Source organism: Labeo rohita, chromosome 7 (genome assembly GCF_022985175.1).
Source record: "Labeo rohita strain BAU-BD-2019 chromosome 7, IGBB_LRoh.1.0, whole genome shotgun sequence".
Lineage (NCBI taxonomy): Eukaryota > Metazoa > Chordata > Actinopteri > Cypriniformes > Cyprinidae > Labeo > Labeo rohita.
In genome coordinates, this window is record NC_066875.1 from 31,948,935 (window position 1) to 31,967,629 (window position 18,695).

The window sequence follows — 18,695 nt, forward strand, 5'->3', positions numbered from 1 at the left end:
CATGTAAATGTAGTTTCAAATATACTGTACCTTTTTTTTTTTTTTTTTTTTTTTTTTTTTTTTTTTTTTAAGCTAAGCCCATCCAACAACAGGAGCCCTGTACTAAGCTAGTTGTGTTTTATAGTTCTCGTGAAGCCTGACAACTTTATTGGTCATAACAGTGCATATTTTAATATAAGTATTATGTTATGGCCATAATTTCTGTTTTTGAAAAATGGCTACAGAGGATAAAATGGAAAAAGTGCATCAGCAAGCCGCCCTGTATGTGTTACATGCCGCAGAATATTTGAGTTTCCTGTTGAGCAACAGCAGCAAGTCCTTAACCAGCACTATGTTGCTGCTCTCTCTACCGTACCAAGAAAGATTACCTACACCTCACACATTCCTCTCTCAAAGAGATCTGAACCACTCGATTGAACATACATCATACCCATAAAACCGCTAAAATGTGTTTAAAATATCTGCAGCTAAGCATGCATCAGAGGAGGACCTGCCATACATAACTAGTGGCCTAGTGCTTCATCTGTTTTTTTCTCTTTTCTTTTCTCTCTCTCTCTCTCTCTCTCTCTCTCTCTTCCACTCTCCCATGCCAACATGTTTAAAGGTACACATTTGAGTAGTCTGTTACTCAAAGAGACTTAATAAATATTGGTAGCAGTCAAAAAAGGCAGATGAATTGGTTGAAATTAAATATCTGGGAGTTTTCAGGCCTGAAATGAAATTCAGCTGAATGAATAAGCTTTCTATTGATGTATGGTTTCTTAGGATAGGGCAATATTTGGCCGAGATACAACTATTTAAAAATCTAGAATCTGTGGGTGCAAAAAAAATCTATATATTGAGAAAATCGCCTTTAAAGGAGAAGTCCACTTCCAAAACAAATATTCACATATAATGTACTCACCACCTTGTCATCCAAGATGTTGATGTCTTTCTTTCTTCAGTCGTAAAGAAATTGTTTTTTGAGGACAACATCTCAGCATTTTTCTCCATATAAGAAGGGTCTTATCTAGGGGTGTAAGAAAATATCGATACACTTGTGTATCGCGATATTTTGTTTGGCGATACTGTATCGGTTCTCAAAAATGGAATATCGATATTTAAAAAAAATAATCATACAAGATTCATGACAGTTGCTTCGTTTTCAGCTTATATCCTGACCGGTAGATTGCAGTCTTCTTATGTCTGAACTTAAACAGTGATAGGAAATACTAGCATAAGGGCACACCGCTAATGTTAGCGTTAATTGGAGGATGAAAGAGTAGTTCCTGCTCCCGCCTCGGTGTAAAGTGTGGCGTCATTTCGGCCTTTGGAGGTAACGTTTGCTCCTGGACGCGGCAAGCAGCGGAACCAACGTGTGGCCGCCACCCATCTGTGCAACAGAAGCGGCCCATGCAGCCGAGGCAGCGCCCGCGCCATTGTTCCGCTGCTTGCAGCTTCCCGTGAAAGGGCCTTCGCGCCGGGCGCGGTGGGGTAGCCGCACATTTTTATGTCCTATTCATAAAATAAGAACTATCCCAATATATCGCCTTGTTTACAATATCGCAATGTATTGCAACACATCGTATCGCAACCGCTGTATCGTGATACGTATTGCATTGCCATATTCTTGGCAATACACAGCCCTAGTCTTATCTAGCGAAACAATCAGTTGTTTTAATAAAAAAAAAAAAATACAATTTAAAAATGCTCCTTTTGCCTTGCTCTCCCTGAACTCTGTGTATTCTGGCTCAAGACAGGGTATTGAGTATTTTTTCCCTCAACTTCAAAAATCATTTCAAAATCATCCTACATCGCTGCAGAAGCCTTCTCCTTTAAGGTTGTCCAAGTTAAGTTCTTAGCAATGCATATTACTAATCAAAAATCAAGTTTTGATATGTTTATGGTAGGAAACTTCTAGGATATCTTCATGGAACATGTATTTTTTTTACATAAAAATACAATGTATTGTTGGCCATGCTATAAATATACCTGTGCTACTTACGATTGTTTTGTGGTCCAGGGTCATATTTTATGTTTTTTTTTTTTTTTTTTTTTTTTAAAGTGTGTTGTTAGTGAATGCAGATTTTGTTGGTTAGAAATTGTACTTTTGATTATAATCTCTATAATTTGTTTTTAAAATCCTCATCCAATAATCTCTCCAAATTTCTTGATCTGTAACAGAAAGATTTATAACATTTTTTTTGAGTTGGCTCACTAAATCACTAAATCTAAAGAGTAATGGGGTTGGAAAGCAGAGGTTTTGATTGGAAATATCTGGATGAGATCAGAGCAGCTCCCTAAAGGTTTTCATGGGTCCTTACTTCAGTTCTGTAGGAGGAGGAGGCCTGCCATGTTACATCACTTCTATGGGTGTAACGCTAAAAATGATGGTTCTGTATGTTCTTCTTTGAATTCACAATATGTTTTTTGTACAGCAGGGAAGAAAGCAAAACATAAAATTGCTTTTTTCATTTTTAATTTAACAACATGCTTATGGGTCAGTTTAAAGCACGTATAAAGCATGTCTCATTTTTAGAATGACTTGGATCATGCTCTTTTCCTCCAGTGGCTCTCTACTTGTCCTCCACTAATTTTTTAGATACATTACAGGACTCTACACTTTCCCCCTCCATTTTTTTCACTTTTTTAGCATTACGAGATGATATTGGACTCCTTAAAGTGATGTACAGGGAAATTTTATTTTTACATGGCGTTTCTTAACTTCATTGAAAGTATCAAGTCATCAAAAAGTCAAGTTTTTTTAAAAATTGTATTTTATAAGCTTTTTAAAATTTCTAGTTAAAACAACAGATTAACAAGAAGGAGAATAAGAATAAGTTACCAATCAAATGAGTAGTATTAAGTGAGTATTAACAAAATTAATTTGTTAATTTGAGGTGGCACGGAAGAACACAAAAGTGGCTTGCAGGTGTATTTTCATATGTTTAATGATGCTCAGAGGTGGCATGAGTGCAATCATGGGCGACATTTGACTCCTGAGTCGGGGGGCAAAAGAAAAAATCTTTTTCGGATAAGCATCGAATCAATGGCCTACCTTATTGCCATGCACCAAAGCAGTCCATACAGCGCAGTCAAGAATAACTTAAAGAGATTGCCAACGTTTACTAAACTGTGGACAAATCTGGCGATGCTTCCCGTTCTAAGCGTCAGTTGATGGCCTTTCATTTTTAACCAGATATGAGACTTTTGCTTTTTTAACTTCTAAGACCGACCCGGAAGGCTTTTAGTGTCTCGGTCAGCAGCAGCGAGCGCGCCTTTAGTGCAGCTGGGACAGTTCTGCATTCACATGCAATAGGCTAAAGCTTGCCGCAAAGCATCTGCAAAAGTTTTTACCATTATGTGTCAGGGAAAAATAGTAAGGAGATTTTTGAATTCAATTTTTTTTTTTAATAAACTAGTCAGTGTCGCAAGGATGAAGTTGCAGATCCTGACTCGCCATCTCTTTGGATGCATCTTTAGAGAGAAATGCATCTTTACAGATTACATAATGAAAAGTTTTTGTTTTTGATTTGCTTTATTTCGTTAAGTTACAATTTAAAGCTTTCTATAGATATATGTATCATGTCTGTGAGGTAAGTATTTGCTGAGTTTCGGTTTCTTTTTGTGAAGCGCTCCTGTTGAGACGACAGAAGCGTCATGTTTTGTTTTCTTTCTTTTATAGATGCACCGTTTGCAACGTTTTGCCGATATTGTGAGTGCACACAAATAAAAGTAGACCCTTTACAGTTCAGAATGATGTATTATTCGTACTTTTATCAGCAAATATGACGGAATATTTTAAATAGTTTCCACAAAAAAAATTGGCGCCTCCATATCCTGCAAAGACATAATCACTTTGCCATTGCATACAAAACTGAACTATTTTAATAGCTGAAACGGTAGTATAAGCTGTTTTGGAAGAAGGGGGGAAAAAGACAGGCTCGGGTCGAACTCGGGCCGAGAATAGTTTGTCAGATGTACAATTGCTTTTGCTTTCGTTTGAGGGTATTTAGCACCGTCTAGTACCTCCGTACAACCGGACCTGGGCATGGCTAACCGCTCCAATTGCAGCTTGGCTGACAACGGGGGTGACTAACCATCTGGGGGGGCCACTAATGTCGCCCATGAGTGCAATCATGTTTATAAATTCATGTTAATATTGTAAATATAAAAATTTGAATATAGAAACATTACATTATTTAAATAACCAAAAAGATACTTTCACTAGATTTGTTTAAAAACGCTCAATTATTCATAAACGAAACACCGCTGTGCGGCTCAGTTGTGACTTGTTTTTAACAAGTTTTGACGATGAAATAGAGTAAAATCTGGCAATAGTTTTAATGTAAGCCACTTAATATTCTTGTTTATTTGACTGTTGTATTAAATCAATATCTCATTTACAAACCCCCCTAAAAATGATTAAAAGCTGTCACTCATCTTAGTTCATCATGATCTCCCAAAGTTCCATTATAATCAACGAAGCTCTCTACACTGTACAATGAATCTCCTATTTACACTCTCTCTACACTTTATGAAAGGATTTGTGAGATATGTCTGTGATACGTTACTCAGCGTTGCAAAAACACGTAGAAACCTTGAAAGCTCCTCAGCGCAAACAAAAATATGCTGGTCGGGCTAGTCTCACTGGTGCTCCTAAATATTTTTTCAATATGGCACGCAGTAGTTTTGCTGAACCAAACGACATTGTCATTTACTTTGCATATAATCTACTTATCTGGCTAACCGAGGCATTATTACAAAGAACCTGTTTATGGTAGTTCACCATGTTCACAGAGGATTGCAGAATTGCAACTTTGAATGGTAGTGCACGCATAATATGTGGTTGTTGTGTTTACTGCTGTAAGTTGTAGCTATGTTTGGTAGTGTGATCATTTCTTGTGGGCAGCGTGGGGAGCGGGGTAAGAGCGGGGTGCTAAGCAGCAGCACTCAGTGGGAGAGCCAACCTTAACAACACACCCCAGAGAATAACGACGAATCTCTCGAGCCGCAAGCTTCTGCCTCAGTGCACAAACATGCTTAACACAGATAGTACGACACAACCTTAGAGTGCTAAAGTAGAGTTGTTTTAACATTGTGTTCAGTATATAGTGTGGTTGGTGTACATGCTAACTAGTGCTAAACTTTAAGTCTAACTGCCGTTCAAAAAAAAGACACGATTAATAGAGTTTTATGAAAGGGCAGGAAGGCTGATAGCACGAACTGAGCTTCAATTAAGTCTTTTATCTTCTATTGAAAACTGTATGAGGGTCATGGCTGTACAGTAATTCACATCAGTGTTTTTCACATGTCTCTTTCTGGATGTCATTTTCTGTAGAAAATGGAGCTTGAGTAGAAGTTATTTGTCAGTCGCACTGAGACATGTACCAGCTATGCTTGTGAGCTTTATTTTGAACACACCCTGGGCCTCTTGACACCAAATCCAGGCAGAGCTCGAGTTAAAGGAATGAGAAGTCAAGCAGCAGAGCCAATCAGAAAAGAGATGAGTGATTGTACTACAAAAGCTTGTGCCGGCACACTGCAAAGCACATCTTTGACTGACCTACATTTAGCTTCCCGGCGCACACATAAGCATGCCTGCCTGAAGCATTGGTTGGCTCCACTGCTGCACCAAACCATCATCAATTAAACAGCTGTAGCTACTGAGGCTGATATTGCTTTTGCTCGAGATTAATGAGTGGGGCCTACTGTAGCCTTCAGAAGACTTGGGAAGCTCAGATAACACTATGAAAGTACAGATTGAGGCAGGAGATGACCACTGATCTCTTTGATGGTAGTGTGTATATGTGCTTCTCATCATAAAAACCCCAGGGATCCTGTTGGACATTTAAATATAGATGTATGTTGGTTATATTTCAAAAATTCTCAACCATGGGCCAGGGCCTACTAGAAGGCCTTGGCAAAATGTTAAAGAGGTCATCGGATGCAAAACTCACTTTTACATGTTGTTTCAACATAAATGTGTGTTGGGAGTGTGTGTACACACCCACCCTATCATGATTCACCCAGTGGTATTTTTGTAATATTCCCTTTTTCAAATCAAGCCATTCTCAACTTCTTGTCGGTGTGACATCACACCGTTTGTTGTTCTAAACCCATTAATTCATCTTCAGAACTCACGTTATTTATGTGAAGTAATAATATCAAAATAATTTAAAAGTATTTTGAGAAACTTTTTGTCAAAGCCCTTGTTATTCCTAATTTTGATTTTGGTTCAAAATAACGGTTATCAATGTACGTAATCTGTAATAACTGATATCAGCATTGGCCCTGAAAAACATATTGGTTGACCCCTACCATCCATTCTTCAATTTTACAACTGCTTTTCCTATATGGGTTGCCGTGCCATGGGAATTTTTATAGTAAACATACATTTTTATAGTAATGCCAAGCTCTAGTGTTTAACAAGTGTTTTAAAAAATCTCATCAATAGTCCTCCAAAACAAGAGATTTGTTTTGCCTTGGAGATTTACAGCCATCATAACTTAAACTTTCATGAGATTAATAATAATTAAAAATAATTATAACACACCGTCTATTTTTGGTTTTGCAATTTTGGTAGTTGTGAGAATAAAATCCAGATGCTAAACAACTATGAATCATCCATAGATTTAGCATTTGCATTTCTAACCTAACCTAATTGTACTGAATTATTTCGTTTATTTTTATTTTAAATTAAGCATTTTGAGTTAGTATTGTGTATTGAAATGTGCTATATAAACAAACTTGCCTTGGCTGAATGTGTACTACTGGAAGCATCATGTATTCTGCCTTCTGTTCTTTGCAAGAAACGCTCAAGTTGCAGAGTTACAGATGTCAGAATCAGATTTTATGGGTAGTGATACCAGCCGAACATTTGACCATCTCACCTGCAGCTTTAAATTTTAAACAGTTTGTAACTAGTGATCTGATTGCAGATGTTTTGCTCCTATTCTCCCCTCAAAATCTTCCCAATACTCCCGAATTCTCCTGCCATAATCACCTCATTTATTAGCTATCTTGCTTTCTTTGTATAGATGGCAGAGTGCCAGCTTGTCTATGTCAAAATGTATTTTAATTGTATAACAAAGTGGTTATTCAGTGTTATTTTTATCAAAAGAACACGTTGAAGGCCATGTGAACCAAAAGAGCTACTTCCTATCTGTGCAGGTGCAAGTTCAGCTGAAGCAAACATGCGTCCTCTATGATTTCATAGAGGCTTGAAATCACGTTTCATTCAGGTTATTGTACAAATATGTTTTAAATGTCTAATAAAAAATATACCATAGAAGTCAAGTGAGTTCTTGTTGGCTCAGTTACATCTCTTCATCTTCATCATATGTATTTGAATACAAGTAGATTGCAGTGCAGGGTTGCTTGAATGTTAGCATTAATGAGCTTAATTTACATGTTATCAATCAGGTGTCCTGGATGAGGACGTGGTGGTGATCGAAGCGACCCCTGCACCTGCAGTGCCTGCCAGCGAGGAGATCAACGTCACGTCTACGGACAGTGAAGTGGAGATCGTAACTGTCGGAGATGCCTTCAGGTGAGATTTCTCATTTCTCAGCAAGTATTGTAATGTTTGCAAAGGACAGCTGTTAAACGTCTAGTGAAGAAGATTTAAAGATCTTCATATGGTGTTATATGAAACTCATTTGAACTGCAGTATGAGGTTCAGAGCTGTTTATGGCTTTCTGAAGACCCCAGCGAGGAGCTGCTTAGTCTAGATGAGAGGGTACATCTGGGTTTAGACATGAAGCTGGCAGTCTCCATTGTTATGAAGGCATTTCACTGAGCTCCCGGCTGTTATGGACTCTTTTCACAGACTGTGATGACGCGTTTCAATGGTCATCAGCTTTGTAAATCTTACAGGAGTTTCTGCTTCTGAGATACCTGGTAAACTGAAAATGGTTGATTGTGTACGAAGGATGAACCCCATATCTTGGAGAATGCCCCCTTTTCTCTTTCTGTGGACCAAAAATTAAACAAGCTTCCTTTTCCCCCCCGTTTTTTTTTTTTGGTCTTATGACTTGCAGAACGTTCTCACATTCTTGCGAAAAGAAGTTCAGCGCCTCGGCTTGAGCTTTGTAAAGATTTCCATTGAGTTCACGGAGGAGCAGAGACTTTGCATGTAGATTCGATTTTCAGTTTGCTGCACGGCATGTCCATTTAATAAACTCTACAGCCTCCGGTATTTTGGCTGGTTCGGCCAAACTATGTCAGACAGAGCTCTCAGCAGGCTTCCCCTTTGAAATCTGATAGAAGCTCTAAACTCAATCACATCTGATATGGTTTTGTCCGAACTACGCCCCCTCTTCCCGTTGCTTGATTTGGTTTCGCTGTCCCGTGTCTCTCCTAATTGTTATTGAGGCGTCTGTTCCTGAGCTGAGAATCATTGCTTTATTCTATTACTTTTTTTAACTGCTGTCAAAAATAGTACTGGCCGCCACCACACGCCTGCCAGCAAAGTCATTCAGTTGAGCCCGTCGGATACCAAATTGTCGTCATCGTAGGCCGTGCGTTGGAGGCGGATTGGTGGTGTGGTTGTCTCTCTCAGGACCTGAATCATTTAGATGTTAGAGTTTGATGAGTAACACCTCAGGCTGTTTATTCACTGGTGCGTGTTTGCTTGTTTTATCCCATAACTTTCACGCAAGCCCATAAACCTCTGTGACAGCATGAATAAGGTGAAGCACAAGTTTTTACATTTAGTCAGGCCTTGAGGAGTGTTTATTTAACATGCATACAAAGAGAAGTAAGTGATTTTATGGTTGCCAGCTGTAAAGCTGTAATGCGTGCCAGCCTTCTTAGTAGAAGTTCATGATGTGCTGGTCTTAGGAAAGCAGGTGGGTCTGTCAGGCACTGATGTGCAGCCAGTCTCTTCACTTGCTGGATATGTTCAGAATAACATAATACTATAGAGAGCAACAGTACCTGTCTCCTATTTTTTAGTAGCCTTGGTTCTGGAGCTATTTCCTATTCATTTTACCCATATGTATTGGTTATTGGCTAAAATACCAATATTTTGTCTGTTGCTGGAGTGACTGAGAAGGTTTGCTGTCATTATACAGTACTAGAGTTACTCTAGAATTACTGATGCCTTGTGCTGTTTGTTTTGACATGTGAGACTGTGTGCTAAGTATGACTGACAGGCAGTCTGACCAATCAGAATGCAGAATCTGCCATTTTTGTCAGGCAAACAAACTAGACAGGAGAGTGGATTTAAAACCTTTCGACCACTTCTGACCAGATTACCCCGTGGTGCTGATTACGTCAAGAGGAGGGTGAATGGGTGGATCCCTCTGTCGGCGTCAAAACACATGTAGGAGGTTCGACCACCTCTGGACATGGTCGAAGCGGACAAGCTCAAAACGTTTTACACCCCGTTTACACATGTACTTAGCCTTGTCCACTTGTGTCTACTTATTAACGCATGTTAATACCAGGTGTAAACGGGGCCTAAGAGAAGTAAACTGAAGTGAAGTTTATACTTTGCAATTTAACGGTTACTTTTCTTAACTGAGCCTCCGAAATGAGACGCAACAAATGATCATGACATTATTTTTTACACGGTCATCAAGGCTGTGCAGAGCGAATGTGGGGAGCCACGCCGTCATTTTCAAACGTCTCCATTTTTAAAACGTTTTTTTAAAATGAAAACAATCTTTGTCTGCACTGGCATTTTCACTGCTTTTCAGAAATTATCTCTGTCTACACTACACAACTGAAAACGTATGTCACATGACCATTCATGCAGGTGCAACCATAGATATGTATAGGTATATTCCCTATTATTTAGATGGTAGATGCGTTTATGTGCTTGAAGCGGTCAAATGGGGAATCTACCTATACACATCTATGGGTACAACAATGAGCATGATGTTATTGTTTACACGGTCGTCAAGGATACTCAGATTGAATGTGGGCAGCAATGCCATCGTTTTCAAAAGTGTCCGTTTTGGTCCGTTTACACTGAAATGCAGTTTTCAAACTAAAACGGGGTCTGCAGCATTTTCAAAAGTCTCTGTTTTTAAGGGTCGAAAACGCCGGAGTAGTGTAAACGATAGGCGTAAACCACAGCAAAAGTTATGCGTTTTAAAACGAAAATGCACTAGTGTAAATGTAGCCTTAGAAACTCTAATGTAGCCTTCAGAAATTATCTCCGTCCACACTACACAACCGAAAACCCATGTCACATGACCATTCATGATGAGCATGATGTTATTGTTACACGGTCATCAAGGATACGCGAAGCGAATGTGGGCAGCCATGCCATTGTTTTCAAACGTTTCCGTTTTGGTCTGTTTACACTGAAACGCAAACTAAAACAGGGGCTACAGTGTTTTCGAAAGTTTCTGTTTTTTAGAGTAAAAAATGCCGGAGTAGTGTAAACAGTAGGCATAACCTTAGGAAAGGTTATGTGGTTAAATAGAAAATGCACTATAGTGTAAATGTAGTTTCATGTTCTTTATTGGTAAAATTTACATGACAAGATACCCCAATGCTCCCTCTGTCCCTACTGATGATGAGGACTTTTGATGTCATTTCTAAACTGCGCATGCCGACCACGTGCTTGTGTTTGGATGTAGAAGCACATCCTCTCAGAGAAGCTTGAGGAAGACTCTCTTGCCTACTGATTTAGCTGTCTGTGTTTAAGTTGGCCAGCTATATAGTGAGCAGTTCTATAGGTTTTTTGAGTTTAATTAGATTTTCCCTCTTCCAGTTGCACATTGTTTTCTCTGCATCAGTAAGCTCAGCTCCCTCATTTATTTTCCTAAAGGTCATGAGGACTGTTATCCCTCTTCAAACAACAGCACTGGAATGCAGCTGAAATCATGTGGTCCTGCCGTTATATGGCTTTAGTGTGGAGAGTGAGGATGAGAGAGAGAGAGATAGTGTGCAGGAATGTGAGCTCGTGTGTTTGCGACTGAATGCTGATCTGCAGGCTGTGTGTCTGCTGTGGTTTGGATTGGACTTCAGTGAAGGGGGAGGGAAAGGCTTTACAGCTCAGGAAAACATCACGTGGCCAAGGTCAGAGGAAAATGGGGGTCTTTTGTGAGTGCACATTTGAGAATAGTGAATAGGTGTAGTTTGCATTCGCTCTTAGCAAGGCGGATACAGTAATAAACTGGTTTATACAGAATGCTTTGCGTGTGTTTGTGCAGTAGTAATTTGAGTGCTACCTCTCAAATAGCTACAACAGTGAGCTGAAAAGGCACTTGTTTTTTTGAGATGTAGTGTAATGTGAAGTATTGAATACATATTGTTTATTGTTAAAAATATCTCCGCTTTTCTCATTGTTCAACAGTGCAGCTTTTCTAATTGTACCAGTCAGTAACAGCACCTGTTGGCTTATTTGTTTATACTATATTATGTTATATTATATTATATTTTAGTTTCTTAAAGGGATAGTTCACCAAAAAATGAATTTCTGTCATTAATTACTCACACTCATGTCGTTCCAAACCCGTAAAGCCCTTGCTTATTTTTGGAACACAAATTAAGATATTTTTGATTAAAACCGAGAGCTTTCTGACCCTGCATAGACGACAACGCAACTGACCTGTTCAAGGCCCAGAAAGGTAGTAAGGACATTGTTAAATGGTCTATGTGACATAAGCGGTTCAACTGTAATTTTATGAAGCTACGAGAACGCTGTTTGTAAGCAAAGAAAAACCAAAATAATGACTTTATTGTGCAATTTCTTCTCTTCCGTTTCTTCTCTCCCTCCTATGGAATCTGCGCATTCATGAGAGTACCAGGACACATTTAGATTTTAACGATCAGAAAGGTGGTTTTTATCAAAAAAATCTTAATTTCTGTTCCAAAGGTCATACTACTGAGTAATTAATGACAGAATTTTCATTTTTGGGTGAACTATCCCTTTAAGGGGTGTTCATATTTTAAATCATCTGGATTGATCTATATAATCTAGTCAGCCTTATAAATTAAATAGTCGGTTGGTGGATGACTAGTCTACCCTCTAGTTCCTTCTCTGTAAAAATTTTGTAGAAGGCTCAGCTATGAAACGTTACTTTTTCCAGAGCTCTTCACACTGTTGTAATGTGGGGCAACAGGGTTCATTTGACTTTCTATTATTTTTTTTTTTTTTCATTCTCTCTCTTACCCTCTTCTTCTTTTTCTTTTTCACCCATATGCCCCTTCCTCTGCCTCCCTCTTGTTCGGCTTTCCTCTTCTCACTCCTCCCTTCCTCTAGTCTAAACTCATGCCTATGGAAAGCATTTCCAGGAACTGGATGTGTGTTATGTAGTGAGAGTGGTCTCATTTAATCTTTCCCATCTCCCTGAGGTGCCTGGGCTTGCAGCAGAATGCTGAGAGTGTTTCTTAGCTGGAGGAGGGGCTCTGGGTGTCTAAGGTCAGCTGGATGAGCAATGAAGCTCTTCCACTCAAAGATCCTTTGTTTATAGTGCATATGGAGACTGACAAGGACAAGCATGAGTGTAGGAAATCATATAGATAGATGGACTATTAATTCAGAGAAGGGGGGTTGAATTTGATGGAACCTGAAATATGCACAAGCAGCTGTGGCAGACATCTGCTTATGGTAGCGTTATAGACAAATCTGTTTGCATTATATATATATTTTATAACAGACATCTCTTCATCTGTTCAAATGATGCTGTTGTCTAGTCTAGTGTTTCTATGGTAGTTGTATATGGTCACTTGCTTATGGAAGCGACTCGGTTTCACCCCTCCCCCATCCCACAACAGCACCCTGTCTTTTAAATGCAGAAGCTTGCAAAACTCGGCAGACGTCTTCCCACACACAGGCACTTGACACATTTCGCATGGACTTCTGTTCTGTTGTTTTGCTTAAAGATTTGCTATTAAAGGAATCCAGTAAAAAAATGTCAAGACTCCCTTTCAAATTCTGCACAGGATCTTTCATCTGACCTTTCTGCCGGCTCCAGGAAGAGGCTTGTGTTGATCCCGCCCACTGTAAAGTTGTGTGAGACGTATAGGAAGAATTCAACCAGTATGTTTGCAAACAAGGCACCGAGCTAAAATTCTTCAAATTCCAAAATAATCCTACCTCCTCTCCCTCTCGGGTACCACCCTATCCGTTCCTGTGCTTACAGAGCCCATCCCAACTATAGACTCAAAATGCCATGCTGGTGTAATTTGCAAAATAATCCCAGGCCTGCTTGTGGGTAATTAGAGGCAGGTCTCAGGTGATTTCTCTGGCTTTGCCTGTGATTCTGCCAATTAAAGAGCAGTGTCACACACCGCCTCAGGTATTCCCCAGCACTCAAGACTGATTTGACACTTTAAAAGCTTAAGAACATGGGGTCTGGGGTATTTTGGGCATGATTTTAAGAGTTGTCTTTTTCATAGTATTTATTGTATGCAGTATTTAGTATGTAGATTTTTATTTTATTCTTTATTTTTTTTTAGTTACACTACCTTACACTACAGTCGAAAGTTTTTGAACAGTAAGATTTTAGCTTTTTTTTTTTTTTTTTTTTTTTTTTTTTTCTGCTCACCAAGCCTACATTTATTTGATCCAAAATACAGCAAAAGCAGTAATATTCGTGAAATAATTTTACTATTTAAAACTACTTTCTATATATTCTGAATATATTTTAAAATGTAATTTATTCCTGTGATCATAGCTAAATTTTTAGCATCATTACTCCAGTCTTCAGTGTCACATGATCCTTCAGAAATCATTCTATATATACTGATTTGCGGTTCAAGAAACATTTTTATTATTATTATTATTATTATTATTTAAAATATTTGAGTACTTTTTTCAGTTTTCTTTGAATAGAAAGATCCAAAGATCAGCATTTATCTTAAATAAAAAGCTTTTGTAACATATACTATAGCATTCAATAGCTTGGAGTCAGTATTTTTTTTTTTTTTTTTTTTTTTGGGAGAGAAATGGTAGAAATCAATACTTTTATTTAGCGAAGATGCTTTAAATTGATCAAAAATGATAATAAAGACATTTATAATGTTACAAAAGATTTCTATTTCAGACAAATGCTGTTCTTCTGAACTTTCTATTCATCAAAGAAACTGTTTTTTTGAGCAGAAAAGCAGAATATTAGAATGATTTCTGAGGGATCATGTGACTGGAGTAATGACGCTAAAAATTCAGCGTTGAAATCACAGGAAAAAATTACATTTTAATATATATTCAAATAGAAAACAGTTATTTTAAATAGTAAAATTATTGCAAAATTTTTACTGTTTTTTTTTTTTCTGTACTTCCGATCAAATAAATGCAGGCTTGGTGAGCAGAAGAGTCTTCTTTAAAAAATGTTAAAAAATCTTTTGACTGATAGTGTATGTCTAATTGGATAAGCCTTGATTGAAGCCTAGGTCAAATAACATGCATTTTCACGTGTGATTGCACATCAGTTGAGTTCTATATTAATACATCAAACTGCTTGGCAGTTGTAAACAGCTTACAGTCAGGCTAATGAATGATATTACTTAGTGGAAGAATTGTTCATTAACTGTGATTTGTTAATAAACAACCACAATAGTAAAGCAATATGTATTAAGCACAGCTGCTTTATGGTAGTTTTACTATGTAAAGAAATTTTTGACATTTTAAGATATTTGTAATTTCAAGAGTCATTCCAGTGTTAGGATGCTCATTGTTTCTTTATGGTTGAGTTTTGAGATTACAAATTCCCCTTTCCCCTGCCCCCGTTTATGTGTTATTTTCATTATATGGATTTTTTAATGCGTGCAATTTGGATTACAGGAGCAGGAATTGTGCGTTGAATTTTTATAGTTACGTAGAGTTTGTGATTTGTTTCTTGTGTGTTTGTTTTATTTGTCCTCTGAGTACAAATGTTCTGGAGGATGCCTAAGGATGTTTTCTGGAATAGTCTGTCCTTTTTGCTCTGAATACTGATGCACACCGTTCAATCTGATCTGCTCCCCTAAATGTTTTCAAATCAGCAACAGAATAGCAAATCTACTTTAGTGTTTAGTTATACACAGGCAGTCAAGTATTCGAATGTGAAAATGTGAAGTTGAGATGACTAGGTATGTCAAAACATGACTAGACTTACACACATTGAAGCCAACAGAACACCAAAAAAAGGTGTTTTCAAGCAGAAATTAAATTGAGGTAATGTGTGCCGAATTGATTTTGCTTAAACTGCCTTTACCTGATATAAAGAACAGTTTAAGGTGTTTACGTGACCTACATATTGTTGATTTATTAAGTATAACGGGTGCACACGCACTCACTGAGACGTTCACAAGGAAACTGAACGCTCTGGAGTCACTCCCCTCGTCTCTAGAGAATCCCTCAGCCCTCCAAGCCTGTTGGTAATCATTTTGTTTTGATGTTTTAATGATGCAATCTGTGGTTAACGGGCTCACCAGTGTTGGGTTGGGAGGCAGGGGGCTTCCCTGCTCTCCAGACACAGGGGCTTGGGGCCACTAAATCCCAGCCTGGAGAACAACTCTATTCCCAGACACGCTCTGCTTTACGGCAGCCGGGGCCGCTGCGCCCCTCCTATGGAATCAAATCCTCACAGAGGGCTAGAATTCCAAGAGTGATTATAGAATTCCAGAATAATTTATTTGGAATTTTTTGAAAACCACCATGTTGTTTAAACTCTCCAAAGAAAGCTAAACTATACATACCAGGAGTTTATAACATTCTGAAACACACTACTAAAAATTACAATTTTCATATTGTGTTGTGTACGTCAATACTAATAGTTGACAATAATGAGTTGTTCTGGAAACTCGCAGAGAATAAAATATAAGCTTTGTGTCATCTGAATGGTGCATTCTTTTATTAAGATTTAAAAAAAAACAAAAAAAACATTTAAAGCTGCCATTGCTTAATCATTTTCTATAGCTCAAACAATAGAGCATCATCGGTTTGGTTCCCAAAGAATGCATTAAATGCAATGTTAGGTGCTTTGGATAAAAGCATGTGATATTTGCATAAATGTAACTTTAAATAAAGATTTGACACAAACTTCCATCACAAATGGACTTGAATGTTTTTTTTCCTGTTATGGACGTTGTAATCTTTGATCATTTTCTTTTACGATTACTTTTGATATTCACTGCACTGTCGAAAGTTGATATTGGTAGACAGTAACAGCTAAAATTAGGGCTGTTTGAGAGTCACACCTGCTAATAAATACAGTTTTAGTTCCAAACACTGACTGTCTGAATGCCAGTATGACGCTTTTAATGAGCAAGTAAAAATAGTGAAGATATTTAAAGCTGTGTTTTATTTACAAGAGAGCATGATTTACAGAGGCTGCATAGGAAGAAAATGCAGCTGTCTTAAGACTGAAACAAAGAATCAGTTGAAATAATGTTTGGAGCAGAATCGTGCATGTAGTGGTTTTCAAATTAGTGTTGTTATGCCTGTGGTGTGATTCAGTTCTTGACAGTGTTGCATTTCAAATCTCCTGCTCACAAGCCTATCCTCTTTTCTTTACACACAAGCCCCTCCCCTTTTCACCATGCACAAGCTCCTCCCCCTCCCTTCACACTGTTTACACCAGGGAGCTTTGAGGAGTGGCCCTTCTGGATTCTTGCTTGAACAAAATAGCTCTTATGTTCACAATTTCTTTTTTTTTTTTTTTTTTCATTAATGTGTAGTGTTATCTCATTCATTCTAATGAAATTAAGTATTTCCACACGTTCTTCTCAAAGATCACATAACAGGTCATGGTGGTTTAGCATATTGTTTATTTGTTGATTGCATTGTTTGTTTCTTGTTATGGTGTGAGGGTTTTTTTTATTTGTTTTGTGGTTTACACAAGTCATGGTTCTGTGTGTGAAATGCATGCATGTTATGCTCTCATGGCACTAGTGTGCTGAATCTTCTCATAGGCTTACAATATGTGTGTGTGTGAGTGTGAAGAGCTCTAGCTCTCATGTCAGCTGGCTCTTATTTACGTTCCAGCCGATCATTCCAGTAGCTGCTAAAGTTGCTGCTCTAATGCCCTGCTACAGCTCACTGGAAACAACAAAATTCAGGCCACAAACACAGGTCTGCTTCTGCAACACATTCGCTCTGTCCTCAATCGACCACTTTTACCAAACATTACCCTGAACACTGGCTAATTGAGTTTTCAAATAGTTTTGAGTTATATTAATGTAGGCTGTCATCTGTGTGTTGTGCAGGCCGCGCTCGGTGGGAAGCCATGGCAGGATGCACTGGGGACCCAGCTGTTCCCAGAGCCGAGCTCAGGAGGGACGCGGCCGTCATCGCCTGTCCACCGTCATCCAGCCGCTCAGACAGAGTGCTGGAGAGGTGGTGGACCTCACCGTGGACGAAGATGGTGAGGAGACCTTTGCTATTCATTTACACTTTAGGGATGTACAGAGTGTCCTACATGACATATGGGCAAAATATAGATATAGTGCCACTAATTAAGAATTCATTTCCATGATTGTTTATGCGTGTCGTTAAAATTCAAATTCTGGCCCAAATGATAAGCCAGTAATTGTAATTTTGTGCGTGATATAAAATTCTACGCTAATTTGTCAAAATTATTTTAATTAAAAACTGAAATGTGTTTATGAAAAATGGATATTCATTTTGACAGTGATATTAAATTATTAGTATTTTTAAAGGGCTCTATGATTTCCGTAATGTGGAAAACGTGAACGGAATCACAGAATCCAGTCAGAAAAATGTAATTTACTGTACTACTGCTAATAAAAAATAATTATAACTTTATTTTTTAAAGGAATATTTTCCTGAAAATTATTTACCAGAATTTATTTGCCAGAAAAATGTAAATACACAATGCAGTATTTAAATAAATAAATCATATATATTTTATAAAATCAGTTAATTCAAAATGCATAATTCAAAATTAATGTGTAAAACAGAATTTGGTAAAAAGAAAACAACATTGTGCAAGTTTTATGATTCCAATTAATTAGACATACTTTTTTGATCTATATATATTTTTGTTAATCTTTGCCTTTGCCATCATTTAATGCTTACTTAAAGTAAATGTTACAATTAGTGGACATGAGAACGAACAATTATCCAATATTGGCCGAAAACTTAAAAAAATATATATCCGCAGATAACCAATATAGCACATCCCAGTTTATTCTCCTATATTATCCTTTGTGCCTTCTCTAAATTATTCTTTTTCTCAGTTTGTACTGCTTCTGTCATTATCACACAAAGTTTAAAAACTTTAGATGTAGAGAAGCAGGAGTGTATGAATTCATGTGTTTTTCATGATCACTGGCTCCAGGATTGCAAAACTACCATCCATCCAGTTTAGCAGCACAATCAAAGGGAGTCGAAGGGAGAAAGCAACAGGAACTGGACAGGAATTTAATATCCCCTCGTTTCGAAACATGAAAAGGCCTTTTGAATATTGTTCCGGTCATGACCTCTTTTCATGCTAAAATTCAAATGCTTGATATATATGAGCTGTAACCGCAACTTTTAAAACAACAGAAGTGCATTGCATAACCATAACAAGTAAAAACAATCTGCTGTCCACTTTTGCTGAGCCCTGAATTTGAGGGAGAGATTATTTCATGTGTGTCAGCCATTATTTGAAATGTAACAGGTTTGATGAGTATTTGATGAGCGTCTCCCTGACTCGGTGCTGTAGTGATGGTCTTCAGGTCTGGAACATAAAGGAGGCAATGAGAGTTAGATCACCCAGTTCAACACTGCGTGGGTTTGGGAAATATTAGATGTCACATCTAATCTA

The 18,695-nt window shown here is 37.9% G+C and overlaps 1 protein-coding gene across 4 annotated transcripts in view; it reads left to right on the plus strand.

The window, feature by feature from the left end:
• The window catches only part of rnf111 (ring finger protein 111), a 42,821-nt gene that overhangs the window by 8,701 nt on the left and 15,425 nt on the right, over positions 1 to 18,695 (plus strand). For all 4 annotated transcript variants that reach the window (XM_051114862.1, XM_051114864.1, XM_051114863.1 and 1 more), the window contains exons 3-4: positions 7,405 to 7,531; positions 17,131 to 17,288. In XM_051114862.1, coding sequence (XP_050970819.1) covers positions 7,405 to 7,531; positions 17,131 to 17,288 — 285 coding nt within the window. The remainder of the gene's footprint in view (positions 1 to 7,404; positions 7,532 to 17,130; positions 17,289 to 18,695) is intronic.